The sequence below is a fragment of the Balaenoptera borealis genome, assembly GCF_965194805.1.
Source record: "Balaenoptera borealis genome assembly, chromosome: 12".
NCBI lineage: Eukaryota > Metazoa > Chordata > Mammalia > Artiodactyla > Balaenopteridae > Balaenoptera > Balaenoptera borealis.
The window spans coordinates 68822157-68844337 of NC_138869.1; the positions used below are offsets into that span (position 1 = coordinate 68822157).

Genomic DNA, 22181 nt, shown 5'->3' on the forward strand with positions numbered 1-22181 from the left:
ATGGGAGCATCTCATCCCACCCTCACTCACCTCCTGTCCCTGTCTCCAGGGACAACCCTGTGAGAGAATCCGACTAGGTAGTTTATTCATCCGGTTACACCTCAAAACGTTGTGCAAACATCCTTCGAGAATCTGCTCCCACGGCCCTCTCCCATCTCCACTGTTGTCCCTCCAGGTAACCACTTTCTTTAGTTTCTTACGCATCCTTGTGGTCCTTAATGCAACTGCAAACATATGTTCAGACTTCCCCGATTTTCTTACACTGGGATAGCATTCTATATGCACTGTTCTATTCTTTGCTGTTTTTACTTTATGAGTCTTACTGTGGATAGATCCTACTGGAGATCTTTCCATATTAGTATATAGATATCTTGAACTCTATTTCTCTCTCTTTTTTTCATTTAAAAACTCATTTTTGTCCATATCCTGGACAACTGTGAAAACAGTGTTCCTATGGTTTACATAGTTTTAAGCATTTCAAAAATATTTTTTTTCAACTGTGGTGAATAGCCACGTGAAGTTTACCATCTTAACCACTTTTAAGTGTACAGGTCAGTGGCATCAGCCACAGTATCATCAGCCATCACCGCCGTCCATCCACAGAACTGCTTTTCCTCATGTAAAACTGAAGCTCTATATCCATTAAATAATAACTCCCCACTCCCAACCCATCCCTCACCCCAACCACTGTCTGACTTTCCGTCTATATGAATCCGACTAGTCTTAAGTACCTCACATGAGCAGAATCGTACCTTATTTGTCCTTTTTGGCTTATGTCACTTAGCATAATGGCTTCAAGGTTTACCCGGATTGCAGCCTGTGTCAGGGTTTCTGACCCCGCCCCCCCACAGCTCCATAGCTGTCCTTCATGTGGCTCCATCGTAATTTATTTAACCAGTCCCCTCTGATGGGCACGTGGGCTGTTTCTAATCTTTATCATTCCCGACAGTGCGGTGAAGACCCTTGTCCCTTGTCATTTTGTACAAATGCAGCTGTGCTCTTGGAATGAAGGACCCGTGGGGAGATTGCTGTGTCCAAGGGAGGGGGCATCTGTGGCTCTGATCTTTTGTCTTGTGCCTTGTCCAACAGTGTAATAAGAGAAAGCAAAGCCATTCACTCTTTTCATCGTTTCTTCTGCTTGCTACCCCAGGTTTTGCTTATTCCAGGAGACTTTCTCTCTCGGCCCATCCCTCCACTTTCTCCCCTCCCCCTGCCCCCAGCAGCATGCTGTCGCTGTTGTAGATTCTCCATCATCACCTTTATTAACCCAGGTATCATAGTCACACCTTAATTTCTCATCCTGTCAACTCCTGCAGTGCTCTGCCTCACGTCTGCCTTCCACCAACCATGCGCCCTTTTAGTTTTACATCAAGACTGAATAAGCTTTGCATTCTTTTCTGTAACCACAATGGAGTCTTCGGTGTTCCATAAGTTGAGTCTAAATGTTAAAGATTAGAAACAGATGTTTACATGATTTATACAGAGTTTATGTGTAATTGGGGCTGGATAACTTTATTCCCTGTGCTCTGTTCTTGTCTGGAATCCCCTGCTAGTGCTTTGCAACCTTGGTTGGGCAGCGGAACCATTTGGGATCGGGGGTGGGGGTGGGGTGTGCCTTTCACGATGCATATCTGCAGGCCTTGCCCCCTACCAAGATCTGTGGGGCAGCTGAGAGTTTGTATTTTTTAAATCTCCCCCCGCCCCAGATGATTCTATGCAGTGGTAGTGAGTTTTGGAGTATTGCATACCTTAGTTTCGGGGAATGTCAACTGACTTTAATAAAGGAATATCCTCTTGTCTGAAGCCTCACCAGCCCTGTGCCCCCACACCCACAGGTGCATTCCCCCCAGCACACACAGTCCTTATGGTAGGACACCCCCCTGGACCCAGACTTTTCTCTTGGCCTTTGCTGCTGCTGGTCCTGCGCGGGCCCGGTCTCCTGGCTACCCTTTCACCCTCTCTCCTCTCTGCCCTTCTGCCCCACAGTTTGTTGAGAAGGAAGGTTCTGGCCCCTCTTGGGTTTTGGACAGGGCCACCTTTGGGCAAAGAGCACAGCAGAGTAAAAGCATGGAGATGTGCATTGCTCATAGGGGTGGGCCACAAACACTTTAGAGGGCTCAGATCATTTATTCATTCAACAAGCATTTTTTTTTTGACTCGTGTTTCTCTTCTTTTTTTTAAACTATTTTTAAAAATTGAAGTATAGTTAATTTACAATGTTGTGTTAGTTCCAGGTATACAGCACAGTGATTCAGTTATACATAATGTGCGTGCATGCGTGTGTGTGTGTGTGTGTATATATATTCTTTTTCAGATTCTTTTCCATTATAGGTTATTACAAGATATTGAATATAGTTCCCTGTGCTACACAGTAGGTCCTTGTTATTTATCTATTTTATTTTTTATTTTTTATTTTTTTCTCAGGAAAGAAGTTTTATTTCCAAACCCCTAGGAAGGCATTACAAATAATGGAGATAGAAACCCAAATTAAACCCTGAAACAAACAGATGGCTGGATACGGGTGGGCCTGCAGGAGCAGAAAGTAGGGGAGATGTGTTCTAGACAGGGACCTCACCCTGGAGCCTGAGTCTGTATATTAATGTGACTATTCTGGGGAAAGGGAGTTGGGAATCAGAAATCCTCACCCCACCAACCCCAGTGTTGCCCGGGATGGTTGGGAGGAAGAGGAGGCAGCACGTGAGGGCAAAGACGTCACCAAGTCTGACCTTGGCATTTACTGCCTGCTCTGATCCCCAACATTCCATAAATAAGTTACCCTGCATATCTCAAGTTGAGCTGGGGAGCAAGCAAAATAGCCCCAGCCTCTGAAAGCGGAGGCAAGGCAGCCCGGCACTGAGCGGGGCTACAGGAGGACACGGTCGGACTCTTGCGTTGGCCTTTGCCGACGCTCGGCAGCTGGGCGTCCAAATGCGGCTCCTCTCCCCTGCGGTGACGGGGCCCGTGCTGACGCGGGCTGGGCTGCTTGGTGCCGTTGGTACGCCTCTTGCTGAAGTTGCTGGGCCAGCTCCAGGTCGCTAAGACCCAGTGTGCCTCGCGACGGCTGCTGCTGCTGCTGCAGGGACAAGGCAATCAGGTGGTCCTGGTCCACCTGCTGCTGCTTTTCTGGGGAGCCACTCCCACCTTCTCCAGGTCCCTTGCCCAGGGAGTGACTTAGGTGAAAGTCAGAGTCACAGAAACAGTTGTCTCCGTCCACGTTGTGCAGGCTCTCCCACACCACTTGCTCCTCCTGAAGAAAGCCCTGGTCGGTGACCAGTAGGTACAAATGACCCTTGTGCTTAGTCATAGTGCTAAAGTGGTTGCTCCGGAAAAAGATGCTAAGTTTGCCCTCCTTGGCAGCTGTTGTTAGCTCACACAGACCATGGTAGGTCAGCTGTGCGGCGGTGGTCTCCAGGAACTGCTCTGTAGTCAGGCTTTCTGTCACGAGGTTGGTGTCACTGGAGTGCTTGCCGGTGATGATCTTCTCTACCAGTTGGTTGTAACTCAGTTTCCCAACTGCACTCACAGCCTCAGGACTCCGTGGATCAACAAGCCAGCCATGGTACAGAGGTACGCCTAGTAGGTCAAAGACACTGCGCTCAGGTGTATACTCAAAACCAGAGACACCTGTGAATAGAAATTGACATCCAGACCTGTGGCCAGTTTAGGCAGCACTGCCATTGCATCGTCCACATTCTGCTGAAAATTAAGCTGAAGTCCTTCTGACTTCTCCTGGGGCTTGATGGACAGAAGGCAGTCTCCAAGATGGGCCGTGAGCTCATCTGATGTGATCACTTCCTTCTGAGGTGGCAGCTTCTATTTATCTATTTTATATATAGTAGTGTGTATATGTTAATCCCAAACTCCTAATTTATCTCTCCCCCCAACCCCCCCCATCCCCTTTGGTAACCATAAGTTTGTTTTCTGTGTCTGTGAGTCTCTTTCTGTTTTGTAAGTTCATTTATGTCATTTTTTAAGATTCCATATGTAAGTGATATCATATGGTATTTGTCTTCCTCTGTCTGACTTACTTCACTTAATATGATAATCTCTAGGTCCATCGATGTTGCTTCAAACGGCATTATTTCATTCTTTTTTATGGCTGAGTAATATTCCATTGTGTATATATACCACATCTTCTTTATCCATTCATCTGTTGATGGACATTTAGATTGCTTCCATGTCCTGGCTATTGTAAATAGTGCTGCTGTGAACACTGGGGTGCATATATCTTTTCAAATTAGAGTTTTCTCCTGATATAAACCCAGGAGTGGGATCAACAAGCATTATGTGACATATATATAAAGGAAGCATGAGGCAGGGCCCTGTCTCTGTGATCTGCTCCCCCAGGGGCCCCTGTCCAGGTTCCCAGCACAACCGTCTTCCTGTGTTTCTGCTGCGGGAGCACTGCTGATTGTGGAGGCACTGTGGCCTGGGAGGGGTCTTAGAGGCTGTGAGCCCTAAGCCCTGTGCCCTCCTGGGATTCTCTCCTGTGACGGGGAGCTCACTGCCTCCCAGCACAGCTCATGCTATCGTCAGGCCCAGTCCCCGTGCCAGCATTTCACCAGGACCCAGAATCCTCTATCCCTTCACATCACACTTTAGAATAGGATTTTCGAACTCATGCCTCCTTTCCAGAAGTAGAAAAATCTGACATCCTTTCTGGAGTTTGGGCTTATGAAAATCATTGATGCTTTATCTGTGTCCAGAATAAAAATCAAGTAATAAAGAACCTGTTTCTGGAATTTTGAATGGCGCTCTCTTAGGTTGAGTTCCCTAGAAGCAGAGTCTACAACGGGAGAATTATTGAGGAGGGGTCCCAGGAGGAGTGTGAGGGAGCCGAGCAAGGAGGTGGTTTCAGGGGAAGAGAGGCCTCAGGCTGATCCCACAGGGACCACTGCAGACGGTCCCCTCCTCCTGCCAGTGGATGGAGGACACCCCTTGGGGGGTGGGGGGAATGTAACTTCCCAGGCATCTGTGGGCAAGATGGGGGTGGGCCAGAGAAGGATGCTGATGTGAACGGTCAGCTGCCAATGTCCACAAAACCTGGACACAGACAGGGCATGGGGTGGTGGCCCAAGGGCCTCTGATAAATCAATCTCCCGTGGGCAAGAGGGCACGCGTCTGCCTCCCAGGTGAGATCCCACTCTCAGACCTGCTTCTGGGCCCCTCCATTCTGCGCAGCACAATCCAGGATGCTCCGAGTTCCACGGGCGTCTTCTGAGCGCTGCCTCTCTAGCCAAGAAGGGCGGCGGGGTGGAGAGGGGTGAGGAGAGCGGAGGTGGGCTTCGGGGGCAGGGCTGCAGGCCGGGGTTTTCCCCTGAGCCCCGCATGAACCGAGCTCCCTCCTTTTGCCCTCCCTCCTCAGACTGCCTCTTCAAGGTGTGTCCCATGAACCGCTACTCGGCCCAGAAGCAGTACTGGAAGGCCAAGCAGACCAAGCAGGACAAGGAGAAGATTGCCGACGTGGTGCTGCTGCAGAAGTTACAGGTGTGTGCGCGCAGGTGTGTGCGCGCAGGTGTGTGCGTGCGCAGGTGTGTGCCCTGTCCCAGGGCACGTGGCTCAGTGAACTGTGGACTGCACTTCAGCTGCCAGCCAGGCCTTCAGCTGGACACCACAGTGCAGTGAACGACCTGTGCAGCTGTACATGGAGTTACCAGGGGCTCCTAGAGACAGTGGCTCCAGCGAACCTGATTTAAGGACTAGTCTTAGCCTCTCCCCTCATTTTATAGAGTTGGAGCCTGGGGCCCTTCAAGGGGACTGGGCCATTGTGGTCATCCTACGAGTTGGCAGTGGGGCTTAGACGGTCCCTGGGTCTCTGGCCGACCTTGGTGTGTGGTGTGAGGGCCTGGGGTTGCTCTCAGGCCTCTCAGTTTACATCCTGGGCGGTTCTCTCTGGACAGAGCTCAGGGCGTCCGGCCCAATCCCCATGGAAAAGAGAGTGGGAGGCTTGGCTGTGGTCAGCAACGTTGCAGCCTGCTTCTGAGACCCTCCCCCGGGCCTGGGGCCCTGCCCCGCATCAGGCAGACCTTGCTTCCCGATATCCCCTTCTCTGGGGAGGTGGTGGGAAATGGGGAAAGGGTGGGCCCTACCCCACAGCTGTGAACTGGGCTGGAAAGAGGGGGCTGGGTGTGGGCTGCTGAGCTCTGTTATAAATAAGGCCGTCTCTCATCCTGGGCTGGGGGCTGTCACAGCTTCTTCCTGCTGCTGCCACAGGCCCAGGCTGAGCTGTGGATCTGGCTGGGCGTAGGGCATTCACGCGTGCGCAGACACTCAGAACCACACGTGGTCACGCAGCCGCAGACTGTAGGTTTGTGGAACGTCACGTGGTACCTGGCATGGCTCCCCAGCAGCCAGCCTCCCACCAGCCTCCGGCATGAGGCCCGGATAATGGGACTGAGGAGATGAAAGGGGCAGAGGGGCCACTGCTCCTGATGGAGGAGACAGAGCCCCCACCTCCAGGACCCCCCAATCTGATGGAGGAGGCACAGTGTATCCTCGGGCGGCTTCCAGTCTAATGGGACAGAAGAACCTAAAAAGGTGTCCTCAATGGGATGCAACCCAAATCCTGGAGGCATCAGGGTTGGATCTGTCAGAGTTGGATGTGGCTCATCAGGGAAGGCTCCCTGGAGGCAGTGGGCTAGGAGCACACACAGTTTGGGGAGGGAGGGTCACAGAGGAGTGAGGGTGGAGGGGGAGGAGGAAATGGCGCCAAGCACACCTGCTGGCGTCTGGGCTGGGCCAGGGGTCCCCTGTTGGGGCACCAGGAGTCTGGTGAGGCAGGGGAGTGAGGCACAACCTTAGGTTATCTGCTGGGGATGTTGAGGCGTAGGGGGCTCACAGGCCTGCTGGCTGCCCCCTCTAGAGGGAGGTGGCGAGGAGGGGCCCGAGGGGAGGGATCTGGTGCCGGGGGCTGCGTGCTGTACACACTCTGAGCCTCATTCTCTCGTTGGTAGCAGGAGGAGCAGGCCAGATGGCCTCAGGAGGGTCACTCTGGGTGCAGTGCCAGGACCTGCGTGTGTGGGGGTGGTGGGAAGATGTGTCCCTCCAGGAGCAGGCTTCTGGGCCCGCCCTCCACCTCTGTGTGTGTCTGTGCAGCATGCGGCCCAGATGGAGCAGAAACAGAATGACACAGAGAACAAGAAGGTGCACGGGGACGTCGTGAAGTACGGCAGTGTGATCCAGGTGTGACGCCAGGGCAGGTGTGGGGGTGAGGGGTGCCAGTGCCATGGCACCACCCAGCCCGGGACTGTCTCTGTGACTGCGCGTCTGCCTCTACGTGTGCCCGTTGCTGTGTGGCCTGAATGGCTGTGTGCACGGATGTGTGTTCAGCACTGTGGCCACCAGCACAGATTCTGGAGCCCCGAGGTCCGGGTTCACATCTTGGCTCTGTGACCTGGGCAAGTTACTTCACTTCCCTGGGCCTCTGTTTCCCCAACTAGACAATCAGGCCAGTGATAGTACTTCCCTCTGGTTGCTGTAAGGTTCCTCGAGCTAATACTCGTAGGGTGTTTAGAACAGCGCTAGCTCTTTGTGTGATCACCCGGGTGCTGGACTGGGCGTGTGACTGTGCGTGTGGCCATGTTAGTCTCGGTCTGTGTGTCCCAGGGTCCAGTGTGCCCCCCAGTGCCCCCCTTTCTGATGGGCTGGCCTCCTGGGGTGACCTCACCTCCCCCCCACTACTTGGCCCCCCGCTGCCTCGCAGCTCCTGCACATGAAAAGTAACAAGTACCTGACCGTGAACAAGCGGCTGCCGGCTCTGCTGGAGAAGAACGCCATGCGGGTGACACTGGATGCCACGGGCAACGAGGGCTCCTGGCTCTTCATCCAGCCCTTCTGGAAGCTGCGGAGCAACGGGGACAATGTGAGGACGGGGCTGGGGGGAGGGGCCTGCTGGAAGGCGCAGGCCACAGTGCCAGGGGGGCTTCTCCAGGGTCTTTGGTGTGGGGGCTGCATGAGCTCATGCCCGTTTCTTAGGGGGCAGACTGGCCAGAGGGAAGCCTGGGGGCCCGGCCTTCCCCACCCTCACTCTGCTCCGTCTGTCCCCATAGGTGGTTGTGGGGGACAAGGTGATCCTGAACCCTGTCAACGCTGGGCAGCCTCTGCATGCCAGCAACTATGAGCTCAGCGACAATGCCGGCTGCAAGGAGGTGAGCGGGGTGCTGGGCTGAGATAGGCTGGGGTCTGGGGCCATTCATGGGAGTGCTTGCACCTGGACAAATGTCTCCCAAGCAACAAAATACAAAGAAACTGTAAGGGATTAAACCTACCTGCACCCATGCACAGTCAGGGCAACGATGAACAATAAGATACAAAAACGCCAAAAACCAACTGCCACTTCTGAGGTGCTGGGAGCAAAAGCAGGGTACTGTGCATGATCCCTGCACAGGGCACCACCAAGGGGGTGGGCAGGCCACCTAAGTCACCCCTCCGGCCCCACCCATGAATCCACGCCCCCCCGCCCCCACCCTATATAAGAAGAGTGAGCAGGGCCACCTGTGACTTGTTTTCCCTCCCTAGTGCTGAAGTAGGAGTCCTGCTAAAGCCTTGCCTGAATTTTTCATCTGGACTCTTAATAATTTCCGTTGATTAGAGTCCAAGGACCCTGGTTGGTAACAAGGCCAGCCTGGCAGCAGATGGGTGTCCACGTACCCCCTCCCCCCAGGGTTGCTTCCTCCAGTCCTGTCTACAGCTGGAGGGGCTGGGTGGGCCTCCCTGCTCCCTGCCTGTCTCCCAGTGTCTGCCCACATTCTCCACCCCACTGGCTGGCGGCCCCAGGGCAGCTGGGCTGGGGTCTGGGGGCCCTGGTTGGGAGAAGACACCCCCCTGTGCTCTAATGGGGGCTGGGCCGGCCTCCCCTCACTCCCTTCGGGTCTTAACCACCGGCCCACTCCCCAGCGGCTGGGGGTCTGCCTGGCCTCACGGGTCTCGGTGCGCTTCCCCAGGTCAACTCTGTGAACTGCAACACCAGCTGGAAGATCAACCTGTTTATGCAGTTCCGAGACCACCTGGAGGAGGTGTTGAAAGGGGTAAGGACTGGGAGCTCCCCGGAAACAGCCCCGCCCCCCCAACAGGTCCCGCTGCCTGCCTGCCCCCACCTTCTGAGCACCCAGCTCTGCTCCCTGTCTGGCCCTCCCCTCCATGCTGCCCCTTCTCTGGCTCTGCACCCCCATCCGGCCTCCCTCCACCCCCACAGGGCCCTACCCAGCGGCCCCAGCCGCTCCTCCCCTTCTCTTGTCCCTGGCCTCACAACTCCCCCGTCCATCCTCTCCCAGTCCTGGCTGCTCTCACTTTGCTGTCTTGCTAAGGGGGTGGCAGTGGACTGGGGGTCCCCATCCCCCCACCGTGGGGTGGGCCCAGATTCTTTGAGCACCCTGTTCCCTCCCCGACACCTCTCCACGGTTCCAGGCCAGGCCCCCTGCCCTTTGCCCTGTGTCCTCTTGGGCAAGGATGCGAGGCTGTCGGGTCAGGGCCTGTAGGACATAAGGGGTTGGCAGAGGGGGCCCCGGCCATCCTCTCAGAGGGCTAGGTATGCACCCCACCCTCGGCTTGCTGGCTCTAGAAGGAGCTGCGCCAGCATCTGAGACAGGTGGGCTCCTCCCCCGGGAGGGTCCTTGTCCGCCCTGAGCCCACGCCCCACCGCCTGCAGGGAGACGTGGTGCGGCTGTTCCACGCGGAGCAGGAGAAGTTCCTGACGTGCGATGAGTACAAGGGCAAGCTGCAGGTGTTCCTGCGCACCACGCTGCGCCAGTCCGCCACCTCGGCCACCAGCTCCAATGCCCTCTGGGAGGTGGAGGTCAGTTCCCTGCTTCCGGCACCTGGGCCCCAGCCCTCCTCTCCAGCCCTGGGCTTCCCCCGCTCCTCCTCCCCCTCTAGGGTGGGAGGTCCACCCCCATCTGTCTCTCCTCTGAGCCCCTCTGCAGCCAAGGGGCCAGAGGGTCCCAGAGCCATCCACCCAGAGCTCTCCAGGCCTGCGGTGCCCCTCCCCGCCATGCCTCCCCCTCCCCAGCCAGGCCCTCCTTCCTGCCTGACACCCCTGCACCCGCCAGGTGGTCCACCATGACCCCTGCCGTGGAGGAGCTGGCCACTGGAACGGCCTGTACCGCTTCAAGCACCTGGCCACGGGCAACTACCTGGCTGCTGAGGTGAGTGGGGAGGCAGAGGGCATCCTGGGAGCTCTGGCCGTGCGTGCACGAGCATGTGTGCCTGGCGCACATCTGCACAGAGATACATGTGTCTGTGGACCCTGGCTTCTCTGCACTCATGCATCTACTTAACAAATATTATCAAAGACGTGCATGACTATGAATAAGTCTCACAAATATGACTGTGTCTCCTACTATGTGCCAGGAGCTATTCTAGGCGCTGAGGATACAGCAGTGAGCATGACTCGCAGCCCTTGTGGAACTTACATTCCACATCCATGTCTGTCCGTAACGCACAGGCTTGTGTATATTGGGGCATTCATGTGTGTGTGTCCCCGTCCATCTGTGGGTCTTTGGAGAGGGGCCATGGAGGGCAGGGCCTGGGGCTCTTGTTGGTGCCTCCTCCATGTCAACAAGGAGTGGCATGAGTTTTGGGGCTGGGATGGGCACCCTTGGGAGGTTGGGGTGGTTCCTGCCTGCCCCAACCCAGGGCCATATGCAGACTGTATTTTGGAGTGGGGGTCATGTGGATAGCCCCCCTATCTTGTATCTCTGAGCAGGAGAACCCCAGCTACAAGGGTGACGCCTCTGATCCCAAGGCAGCGGGAACGGTGAGGACCAAAGGAGGGTTCCAGGGCCGGGAAGAGTGACTGTGCACAGCTCTGGGGTGGGCGGGGGTGGGGCCGGGGAGGCCACGAAACCCTGGGAGGTGGGCTGGAGGGAGACGGCCTCTCAGGTGGGATCCTGGGTGGTTTCAGGGGGCCTGAGAGGAGGGAGGGGCTCCTGCCTGAGTTGGGGTCCTCACCACAGGGTGCCCAGGGCCGCGCAGGTCGCCGGAACGCTGGGGAGAAGATCAAATACCGCCTGGTTGCTGTGCCCCATGGCAACGACATTGCTTCCCTTTTCGAGCTGGATCCCACCACGCTGCAGAAAACCGACTCCTTTGTGCCCCGGTAGGTAGGCGCCGTGTGCCTGGGCGCCGGCGGGGGTGCCCAGGCTGGCACCTGGACTCCCTGCGCCCCCCACTCCTCTGTCCTCCTGAGGTCCTTTGGCCTCAGGACCTGCCATGAATTGCCCCTCTGGGGATGCAGCTCTGAGGCCTGTAGGCAGCTCACCACCACTGAATGCTTGCCATGTTCCTGGCCCTGGGCCCTGCACCCTGGGTGCCGCCTTGTGCTAGTTCTTTATCAAAATGCCTTTGCTCCAGTGTTCTTTAAAGCCAGTCGGCCTGGGGCTCAGGCACAGGCTGCATGACAGCTTGTCCAGGGTGCATTGGGTGTGACGGCTGGACTTCCTGACTTTTAAACACCCCCCCAACCCCAAGATTCTAAAATGTAACATCAAGAAACTTCCTGGGTGTCAAGCAGGCTTTAGCATTGACTGGCTGGCTGATCTCAGGCAGCTGACTCTGTCACTTTGCCCCAACTTCCTCACCTGTGAAGTGAGACTATCAAGTTGCCCGTCAGCAGGGCTGATGGGAGAATTAATTGAGTCACTGTAGGCCCACGATCCCTTATCGGAAACTCAGGGCCGGATATATTTGGAGATTCAGATGAGTTTTCATTTCTGAATGTTAATTGTATTTCATAATCACAGACGAGTATTTCCGCCGTGAAACGCATGCATGTTGACAGTAAATGGGATAGTTTAAATAGCCTCATTTGTCCCAATGAATTTGGGTCCTGAGCTTGTAATTAAGCCTGGGCTTTCAGAGCTTGGTTCTGGGGAGAGCGGGCAAGGCATGTGGGCCTGGGAAAGCGCAGCAGTTAGTACAGGGCCTGGAGGCCGTGTTGCTGGTCTCTCTTCTCTGGCTCAGGCTCCTCACCTGGAGGGGACCCGTGCCCCTGTCCCACGGCTGCTGGGTGTGGAGGCAGGTGGAAGATGGGAAGCCGCCAGGGGTTAGAGCGGCAGACTGCCGGGTCGCGCTCCGTGGCGCACTCCCCCTGCTCTGTCCGCCCCCCTGCCTGCAGGAACTCGTATGTCCGGCTGCGGCACCTCTGCACCAACACGTGGATCCAGAGCACCAACGTGCCCATTGATGTCGAAGAGGAGCGGCCCATCCGGCTCATGGTGTGGGCCCATCGGGGCTAGGGGGCTGGGCTGGGGGCTGGGCTGGGGCCCAGGCTGGTCCCTGAGTGCCCTGCTGACCTCTGTCCCTGCAGCTGGGCACGTGCCCCACCAAGGAGGACAAGGAGGCCTTCGCCATCGTGTCGGTTCCTGTGTCCGAGATCCGAGACCTGGACTTTGCCAACGACGCCAGCTCCATGCTGGCCAGCGCTGTGGAGAAACTCAACGAGGGCTTCATCAGCCAGAATGACCGCAGGTGGGCCTCAGGGGCAGGGTTGCAGAGGTTTCCTGAGAGCCCTTGTCCTCCTGGGGCCTGTGTTTCACAAACAAAGGAGTCACAAGCAGAATCTGGATAGGTTGGGTGGGGCAGGGTGACAGAGGTGGGGACTGGTCCTTGCGGGGCCCTGGCTGACCTTGGGCCCCAGCCTCACTGCTCACATACTCCAAGAACTAGCCTTGTGATGGAGCCATCATTACCCCTGTTTTACTGATGGTGGGATTGAGGCTCAGAGAGGTTAAGAGACTTGCCCAAGGTCACACAGCTAGGAAGTGGTGGATGGAAATGAAGAGCCCTTCACATCAAACACCCTGCCTGTGCCCTATTGGTTCTTTCCAGATTGGAGTATTCTGAGATTCTTTGTCTAGAGGGCACTTTGGATCCAGGGTGGGTGGGGTGAGGGGTGTGTTTGGAAAGCAGTTCGGGGTGAAGCTGGGAGAGAAATGGAAGGCAGATGATGGGCTCTGTGCTGTGACAGCAGGGCCGGCATGTGCGGAAGGGCTGGTTGCCCCAGGGGGCATGTGATGGGGGTCCTGGGAGGTGCCCAGGGTCGGCACCTCACACTTGTCACCCCTGGCGCCCCTTCGTGAAGATTTGTTATCCAGCTGCTGGAGGACCTGGTGTTCTTCGTCAGTGACGTCCCCAACAATGGGCAGAACGTGCTGGACGTCACGGTTACCAAGCCCAACCGGGAGCGGCAGAAGCTGATGAGAGAGCAGAACATCCTCAAACAGGTGGCCATGCACATGCATGGGGGGTGGGCGGGCCTCGGGGAAAGGCCAGTGACCAGGGAACAGGACACCTTTTTTTTTTTTTTTTTGGCCGCGCGGCATGTGGGATCTTAGTTCCCTGACCAGGGATTGAACCTGTGCCCCCCGCATTGGAAGCACAGAGTCCCAACCGCTGGACTGCCAGGGAAGTCCACTCCTGCTTTTTTTTTTTAAATTTTGGGAACAGGACGTCTTGTGAACGTGAGCTTGCCTTTTCCCATCTCCAGCTGAGCTGCAGTCTCCCTGATGTTTCTCATCAATTCTTTTTAAAAATTAAAAAAATATATATTATTATTTTTTAAAAATGGAGGTATGGTTGATCTTATGACCTCTTTAAAAAAAAAAAAAACACCCGCAATATTTATTGCGCTCTTAACCATGTACCAGGCACTGCCCTAAGTGCGTTACATGAATCGACTCATTTGATCCTCCCAACCTGGGGAGAGCTTATTTATTAATCATTATCCCCATTTTACCCATGAGGAAACTGAGGCACGCAGAGGTTCGAGTAACTTGACTGAGAATCCACAGCTAGGAAAAAACAGGGCCAGGATTTGCACTCAGATATCAGGCTGAGAACTTGAGATTTTTTTTTTTTTTTAATAAATTTATTTATTTTATTTATTTATCTTTGGCTGTGTTGGGTCTTTGTTGCTGCGCATGGGCTTTGTCTAGTTGCGGCGAGCAGGGGCTCATTGCAGTGGCTTCCCATTGCAGTGGCTTCCCTTGCTGCGGAGCATGGGCTCTAGGCACGTGGGCTTCAGTAGTTGTGGCACGCAGGCTCAGTAGTTGTGGCTCGCAGGCTCTAGAACGCAGGCTTGGCGTTTGTGGTGCACGGGCTTAGCTGCTCCGCGGCACGTGGGATCTTTCCAGACCAGGGCTCGAACCCATGTCCCCTGCATTGGCGGGCGGATTCTTAACCACTGCACCACCAGGGAAACCCAAACTTGTGCTTTTTTAAAAAAATTTTTTTCTAAATTTTTATTATGAAAATTTTCAAACGTTGAGAAAGTATTGAAAGAATAGTACAACGAACACTGCCTGAATTCACTTGTTACCACTTTGCCAGCCTGGCTTTATGTAACCCTACATCCCCACATCCATCCTTTTGGACAAGTCAGGCCTGTGTCTGGTCTCTTAAGCTCTGGCCACACGGGCCTGGCCTGCCTTTTCTCTTAGCCTCAGACCCCTGAGCTGCAGTGACCCTCAGCTCTTCCCCCAGAGGCTGAGCCAGGCCCAAGATCTGAGTTGGGATTAGAATTCACATTGGGGAGGGACGGGCTGAGGCCAGCGTTGGGATTCCAACCAGGAGAGGGGAGTGAGTAAGGGGTGGGCGGGGGTCATGGTCTAGCTTAGAATCAGCTCAGGGTTAATGTCAGGGTGGCTTCCAGGCAGGGTCAGTTTGGGGCTTAGGATTCCTGGGACAATTAGGGGTGCGGGCAGATGTGGGGATCCCTCCTGACTCTCCCTGCTTCCCTAGATCTTTGGCATTCTGAAGACCCCGTTCCGTGACAAGGGGGGTGAGGGCCCCCTGGTGCGGCTGGAGGAGCTGTCGGACCAGAAGAATGCCCCCTACCAGCACATGTTTCGCCTGTGCTACCGTGTGCTGCGCCATTCCCAGGAGGACTACCGCAAGAACCAGGTGGGCTGCCCGCCGCCGTGGACCGCTGCCCCTTCACCTGCTGGCCGGCTCGCTCCCTCCCTCACTCCTGCTCTCATTCACTCAGCACGTGTTCACCAAGGCGCACCTGTGGTGTGCCAAGCGCCGTCTCAGGCCCCAAGGATGAGGATGCTGCAGGGAACCAAACCAGATAGTAGGGCTGTCCTCACAGCGCACAACCTGGCTCCATCCTTAGAGGGGCCTCGTGCTGGGTTTAACGCTCCACTGTGGCTGTCTTGAAATTCTTAATTTTTGAACAAGGGTCCTGCTATTTCTTTTTTTTTTTTAAATATTACCTCTAGTTTATTTATTTATTTATTTAAATACAGTTGATTTACAATGTTGTATGAATTTCTACTGTACAGCAAAGTGATTCAGTTATACATATATATACATTCTTTCTTTAATAGTCTTTTCCATTATGGTTTATCATAGGACTTTTTTTTTAAAATAAATTTATTTATTTATTTATTCTTGGCTGCATTAGGTCTTCGTTGCTGCGCGCAGGCTTTCTCTAGTTGCGGCGAGCGGGGTCTACTCTTTGTTGCAGTGCGCAGGCTTCTCATCGAGGTGGCTTCTCTTGTTGTAGAGCACGGGTTCTAGGCGCGCAGGCTTCAGTAGTTATGGCATGTGAGCTTAGTTGCTCCACGGCATGTGGGATCTTCCCGGACCAGGGCTCGAACCCATGTCCCCTGCATTGGCAGGCAGGTTCTTAACCACTCTTCCACCAGGGCAGTCCTATCATAGGATATTGAATATAGTTCTCTGTGCTGTACAGTAGGACCTTGTTGTTTATGCATTCTATATATAAAAGCTTACATCTGCTAACCCCAACCTCCCACTCCGTCCCTCCCCCAACCCCCTCCCCCTTGGCAACCACCAGTCTGTTCTCTATGTCCATGAGTCTGTTTCTGTTTCATGGATAAGTTCATTTGTGTCATAGTTTAGATTCCACATATAAGTGATATCATATGGTATTTGTCTTTCTCTTTCTGACTTAGTATGATAATCTCTAGTTGCACCCATGTTGCTGCAAATGACATTATTTCGTTCTTTTTTATGGCTGAGTAGTATTCCATTGCATATATATACCACATCTTCTTTATCCATTCATCTGTTGATGGACTTTTAGGTTGTTTCCATGTCTTGGCTATTGTAAATAGTGCTGCTGTGAACATAGGGGTGAACATATCTTTTTTTTTTTTTTAATTAATTAACTAATTAATTAATTTATTTATGGCTGTGTTGGGTCTTCGTTTCTGTGCGAGGGCTTTCTCTAGTTGTGGCAAGTGGGGGCCACTCTTCATCGCGGTGCATGGTCCTCTCACTATCGCGGCCTCTCTTGTTGCGCAGCAGGGGCTCCAGACGCGCAGGCTCAGTAGCTGTGGCTCACGGGCCTAGTTGCTCCGCGGCATGTGGGATCTTCCCGGACCAGGGCTTGAACCCGTGTCCCCTGCATTGGCAGGCAGATTCTCAACCACTGTGCCACCAGGGAAGCCCAGCATATCTTTTTGAATTATAGTTTTGTCTGGATATATGCCTAGGAGTGGGATTGCTGGATCATATGGTAATTCTATTTTTAGTTTTCTGAGGAACCTCCATACTGTTCTCCATAGTGGCTGCACCAACTTACATTCCCACCAACAGTGTAGGAGGGTTCCCTTTTCTCCACACCCTCTCCAGCATTTGTTATTTGTAGACTTTTTAATGATGGCCATTATGACTGGTGTGAGGTGGTACCTCATTGTAGTTTTGATTTGCATTTCTCTAATAATTAGTGATGTTGAGCATCTTTTCATGTGCCTATTGGCCATCTGTATTTCTTCTTTGGAGAAATGTCTATTTAGGTGTTCTGCCCATTTTTTGATTGGGTTGTTGGTTTTTTTGTTGTTGAGTTGTATGAGCTGTTTGTGTATTTTGGAAATTAAGCCCTCGTCGGTCACATCATTTGCAAATATTTTCTCCCATTCTGTAGGTTGTCTTTTCATTTTGTTTATGGTTTCCTTTGCTGTGCAAAAGCTTTAAGTTTGATTAGGTCCCATTTGTTTATTTTTGTTTTTATTTCTTTTGCCTTGGGAGACTGACCTAAGAAAACATTGGTACGATTTATGTCAGAGAATGTTTTGCCTATGATCTCTTCCAGGAGTTTTATGGTGTCATGTCTTATATTTAAGTCTTTAAGCCATTTTGAGTTTATTTTTGTGTATGGTGAGAGGGTGTGTTCTAACTTCATTGATTTATGTGCACTGTCCAACTTTCCCAGCACCACTTGCTGAAGAGACTTCTTTTTCCCATTGTACATTCTTGCCTCCTTTGTCGAAGAGTAATTGACTGTAGGTGTGTGGGCTTATTTCTGGGAAGAGTCCTGCTATTTCATTTTCACCGGGCCCCACCAATCATGTAGCTGGCCCTGCCAAACAGACAGGGTCCCTCCCTCGTGGGGGTTTCACTCTGGTAGGGAGATGGATGGTGAGCTAAATAACTATATTACATAAAACTACCCTCTACTCGGAGCTGGCATCCTCTCCTGGACCCCTTAGCTTCCTAGGGTTGGGGTCCCCTGCCGGTGTCGGGTCCTTGTCTGGGGCCCTGGGAGCAGTGTTCTGGAGCAGAGCTGGGCTCCCTGTGACCCCCAGCCTGGCCACCCCCCAGGAGCACATCGCCAAGCAGTTCGGGATGATGCAGTCCCAGATTGGCTACGACATCCTGGCTGAAGACACCATCACGGCCCTGCTGCACAACAACCGCAAGCTCCTGGAGAAGCACATCACCAAGACGGAGGTGGAGACCTTCGTCAGCCTGGTGCGGAAGAACCGGGAGCCCAGGTGGGCCCCCCTCCCCTGTCATACCACACCCCTCCCCCCTCTCACTGCTGCCTGGGGAAGAAAGCTGCTGGTGCTGGCTGTTAAATATTGAAATCCTTCTGCACTTGTTGATAAACTGCCACCTCTCTGAGGCCCTGGCCCCTCCAGCCCCTCCCTAGGTCCCCTCCCATATTTGGCCCAACCTAGCAACAAGGGGGTTGACTCCTGGTAGAGTAGGAGGCCCCCAGACCCTTCTCCAGAGGCCAAGTCAGTGCCTGCACTGGACCAGTTAAATATTTTGAATATCACTCCTTCCTGTGTCTCCTTTCCTCTGACCCCCTGGACTCCCATCTAGCCCCAGGGTGATGACTATGGGTCATCCCTCCCCAGGGAGCCGGGAGTCCATATCCCTGTCTACAGGCTTTGAGAAGGAAGCAGGAGCAGCAAACTCCAAGTGCCGGGGAGCTGGTGCTGCCAGCTGGGGAAGGAGGAGGGTGGGCTTTGTCCCCACTGGGGGGCCACCCCTGAGTCCCTCACCCCCACCCCTGCTGTCACCACTCCAGGTTCCTGGACTACCTCTCTGACCTGTGTGTGTCCAACCACATCGCCATCCCCGTCACCCAGGAGCTCATCTGCAAGTGTGTGCTGGACCCCAAGAACAGTGACATTCTCATCCAGACCGAGTGAGCCGGCTGCACTGTTTCCTACCCGCAGCTCACGTCCCCCCCGGGGCTCCACCCTGCCCGGCCCCCCCGCTGCCTTAGAGCTGGGGCCCTGTCTGGGTTCACGCTAGAACCTGCAGGCTCTCTGCAGATACCCAGTACCTGCTGTGTGGCCAGCTCGGTGCCCGGCACTGTGTGGGGGAGGGGATGGGGGCACAGAGGAGAGTGAGCCGAGGCCCCTGCCTTCCAGAAGCTCATGGTCCGTCTGGGGTCGCAGGCTGGAGGTGGGTCCCACAGGGGAGGCAGCCTGGGAGCCTGACTGGCCCTCAGCCCAGCTCTGGGAGGGGAGGTCTGTGTGGCCGGGGGTGCTCGGGGAGGGCTCTGGGCCCCGCTCCCTGTGATGGGTTCCGTCGGTCTGCAGGCTTCGGCCCGTGAAGGAGATGGCGCAGTCCCTCGAGTACCTGAGCATCGAGTACTCAGAGGAGGAAGTGTGGCTCATGTGGACCGACAAGAACAACGAGCACCACGAGAAGAGCATCAGGCAGCTGGCCCAGGAGGCCCGGGCCGGCAACGCCCACGATGAGAACGTGCTCAGCTACTACAGGTGCCTCGTGGTCCTCCCAGGGGCCCTCGCCAGGCCCCGCCCCGGGACGAGCCCCAGCAGCTTCGAGGGGACTCCTGCCTCCGCCTTCACCTGGGAGGCTAAGTGACGGGTGACTGGGCGGCCCGAGGAGCACTGGGTGGCCTGAGGCCAGGCTCAGCACAGTGACGAGGCCTGAAAGAAACCCACACCTGTCTCCATACATACATATTTAAAAAAGAAGAACACTAGATAACACTCATCAAAGGCTCACTGTCTCCTGGGCACTGGTCAAAACACTTTCACCCAATCACTCATTTCAGCCTCACAACAACCCTGTGAAGTAGAGACTATCATTACTCGCATTATAAAGTTGGGGAGACAGGCACAGAGAGGTAAAGGAACTTGCCTAAGGTGACACAGCTGTAAGCAGGGAGCCATGATCCAAACCCAGGCTGCCTGGCCATGGAGCCTGGGGTAGGTAATGCAGGGCTCCGAGGAGGAGGCAGAGGGCATGACTCGGTGCAGAACAAAGCTTCCTACAGCCTTCATTTCTGTAGCTCTTCCACCCTGGTCTTGCACCCTCCCCTCCTCTGTCTCCCAGTCTTGCCCTCAACCCCCTGCCCGAGCAGGGTTCCTCTTACCGAACTCTCCTCCCTTCCCCCTCCCAGCCTTTCTCTATGCCATCCCTCTTCCCATGAAGACCTGTCCTGACTGAGCCAGAAGCACCTTCCTCCTTAGCAAGGAGGGGAGATTTGCTATTACTCAATCCCAGACTGTGTTTCCATCCACTTGTCTTGCTCAGAATTGTGTCCTGTTATGGTGGCTGGTGTGTGGTTTAACCTAAGTCCCTTTGCCACTTTCTCAAATCCTCAGCAGGCCCAGGCCTGTGCCAGCAGCCCTTGCGAGCCCACCTGCCATGTCCTCACCGTCCTCCCTGCCCCGCAGGTACCAGCTGAAGCTCTTTGCCCGCATGTGCCTGGACCGGCAGTACCTGGCCATTGATGAGATCTCTCAGCAGCTGGGCGTCGACCTGATCTTCCTGTGCATGGCGGACGAGATGCTGCCCTTTGACCTGCGTGCCTCCTTCTGCCACCTGATGCTGCATGTGCACGTGGACCGTGACCCCCAGGAACTGGTCACGCCCGTCAAGTTCGCCCGCCTCTGGACTGAGATCCCCACGGCTATCACCATCAAGGAGTGAGCTGGGTGGAGGAGGGTGGGCAGGGTTCAGCTGGAAGGGGGAGGATCTCGGGGGACCCTCATGCCTCGCCGCCTCCACCGCCAGCTATGATTCCAACCTCAACGCCTCCCGAGATGACAAGAAGAACAAGTTTGCTAGCACCATGGAGTTCGTGGAGGACTACCTCAACAACGTGGTCAGCGAGGCTGTGCCCTTTGCCAATGAGGAGAAGAACAAGCTCACCTTTGAGGTGGGCTGGGGCTCAGCAGTGTGCTGGCTTGCTCCCTCCTGGGTCTTGGTCACTCCCCAGGAGAGGGTGTGGGATATACGACCTCACTTCCCTCAGTGCCCCCGCCACTGCAGGGAGACCTCATAGACTGCTGGGAGGGAGGCTTCTCTCCTGCCGCCCCGGAGAGGGCTGCCTCCCCCTCGTCCACTCACCACATCAGCCCAGGGCTGGGTCACGGGCCCCTGGCAGGAGCCACCTGCCACTTCTTGCATTTCTGCCCTATCCTCCCCACAGTAGCCTCCTCTGCAGGCCTGTCTTCCTCGGTAACCCTCTGGGGTCAGGCTGCTCTTGTCTGGGACCCTTGGTTCCGTGTCCATGCAGCCCTGACATCCTAGAGCCTTTCCAGAGGAATCTGTCCCTCATTATACTCCCTGGGCTGGCCCCACCCACAAGATCACGCCCTTCATGAGCCCCACCCACCATGCTTTGGCCCCGCCCACACTCACCTCTGCCCCCACCCCCTCTCTGCAGGTGGTCAGCCTGGCGCACAACCTCATCTACTTTGGCTTCTACAGCTTCAGCGAGCTGCTGCGGCTCACACGCACTCTGCTGGGCATCATCGACTGCGTGCAGGCCCCCCCGGCCATGCTGCAAGTCTATGAGGACCCAGGCGGTGAGGCTTTGCTCCGCCGGGCCATCCGCTACCCACCCTAGCGTCTGTCTCCTCTTACCTCTCCCATCGACCCTCCTGTGCATCCTTCTTCCTGGCTCTTCTGCCAGTGAGTGTCTTAGGCCCCAGTCTCCTCCAGCCTCAGCTGGACCAGAGAAGCCCCCTGCCCAGGCACTGTGGAGACGCTGGGGTCTGGGCGAGTTGCCTTCCTACATAGCCTGATCTTGAGGGAGATAATGAGGCCCTGCGGGGGAGCTCCCAGTCAGATGTGGGGGACACACACTGCTATCAAGAGGAAGCAGCCCAGCCGTCAGGGACACCCCCTGCTGGCATAAACTCATCCAAACAAAAAGTGCACGAAGGCTGACCCCTGGCCTTTAGTGCTCTCCACACAGTGTCCCCTGAGTCCCCCGTGCTCTGTAGCAGCTCTCGTGATTTCCCACATGAGAATTCTCACTGATCTCCCCACACAGTTCACCTTTGTCCTGGCCCTCCCTTCTATTCCCAGCTTTGGCTGAAAGCTCACCTCCCCCAGGAAGTCTTCCTGGGTTAGCCCTGCCCCTTCCTTAGGGTGGCTTTGCCCTGCAGCTGAGAGAGACAGAGTCAGACCAGGTGCCCCTGCTGTGTGTCCTCTGTGACCCCCTCCTGCTCCCGGCTCTGCAGGCAAGAACGTGCGGCGGTCCATCCAGGGAGTGGGGCACATGATGTCCACCATGGTGCTGAACCGCAAGCAGTCTGTCTTTGGCGCCCCCAGCCTGCCTGCCGGCGCCGGTGCCCCTGAGCCGCTGGACAGAAGCAAGTTTGAGGAGAATGAGGACATTGTGGTGATGGAGACCAAACTGAAGATCCTGGAAATCTTGCAGGTGGCTGGGCCAGGAGCGTGGCGGGAGGTGTTAGGAACAGGGCAGGAGAACGGGGGGCAGGTATGGGGAGGTTGGTGAGGTGAACCCCCCTCAGATCATAGTATCTAGTGCTGGGAGGCTCCACAATGAGCTGTCTAGCCCAGTGGGTCTCAAAGTGTGGTCCTCCGACCAGCAGCATCAGCCTCACCTGGGAACTTAGACATGCAGGTTCTTGGGCCCCGCCTGGGACTTATGGATCAGAGACACTGGAGGTGGGGCCTGTTGTCTGTGCAGT

General features: G+C 55.1%; 1 protein-coding gene and 1 pseudogene across 3 annotated transcripts in view; one reads left to right on the forward strand and one right to left on the reverse strand.

Annotated features, from left to right (window-relative positions):
* The window catches only part of ITPR3 (inositol 1,4,5-trisphosphate receptor type 3), a 65839-nt gene that overhangs the window by 18938 nt on the left and 24720 nt on the right, over nucleotides 1–22181 (forward strand). For both annotated transcript variants that reach the window (XM_082345032.1, XM_082345033.1), the window contains exons 4-23: nucleotides 5366–5487; nucleotides 7096–7182; nucleotides 7703–7861; nucleotides 8049–8147; nucleotides 8943–9026; nucleotides 9647–9793; nucleotides 10047–10142; nucleotides 10703–10753; nucleotides 10953–11095; nucleotides 12113–12212; nucleotides 12305–12465; nucleotides 13079–13220; nucleotides 14737–14898; nucleotides 17569–17741; nucleotides 18284–18403; nucleotides 18804–18986; nucleotides 19911–20162; nucleotides 20251–20395; nucleotides 20906–21047; nucleotides 21708–21907. In XM_082345032.1, the coding sequence (XP_082201158.1) occupies nucleotides 5366–5487; nucleotides 7096–7182; nucleotides 7703–7861; nucleotides 8049–8147; nucleotides 8943–9026; nucleotides 9647–9793; nucleotides 10047–10142; nucleotides 10703–10753; nucleotides 10953–11095; nucleotides 12113–12212; nucleotides 12305–12465; nucleotides 13079–13220; nucleotides 14737–14898; nucleotides 17569–17741; nucleotides 18284–18403; nucleotides 18804–18986; nucleotides 19911–20162; nucleotides 20251–20395; nucleotides 20906–21047; nucleotides 21708–21907 (2768 nt within the window). The remainder of the gene's footprint in view (nucleotides 1–5365; nucleotides 5488–7095; nucleotides 7183–7702; nucleotides 7862–8048; nucleotides 8148–8942; nucleotides 9027–9646; nucleotides 9794–10046; nucleotides 10143–10702; nucleotides 10754–10952; nucleotides 11096–12112; nucleotides 12213–12304; nucleotides 12466–13078; nucleotides 13221–14736; nucleotides 14899–17568; nucleotides 17742–18283; nucleotides 18404–18803; nucleotides 18987–19910; nucleotides 20163–20250; nucleotides 20396–20905; nucleotides 21048–21707; nucleotides 21908–22181) is intronic.
* On the reverse strand, nucleotides 2303–3813 carry LOC309607354 (ubiquitin carboxyl-terminal hydrolase MINDY-1 pseudogene; annotated as a pseudogene). Its single transcript has one exon. The product of its transcript is annotated as a ubiquitin carboxyl-terminal hydrolase MINDY-1 pseudogene (transcript).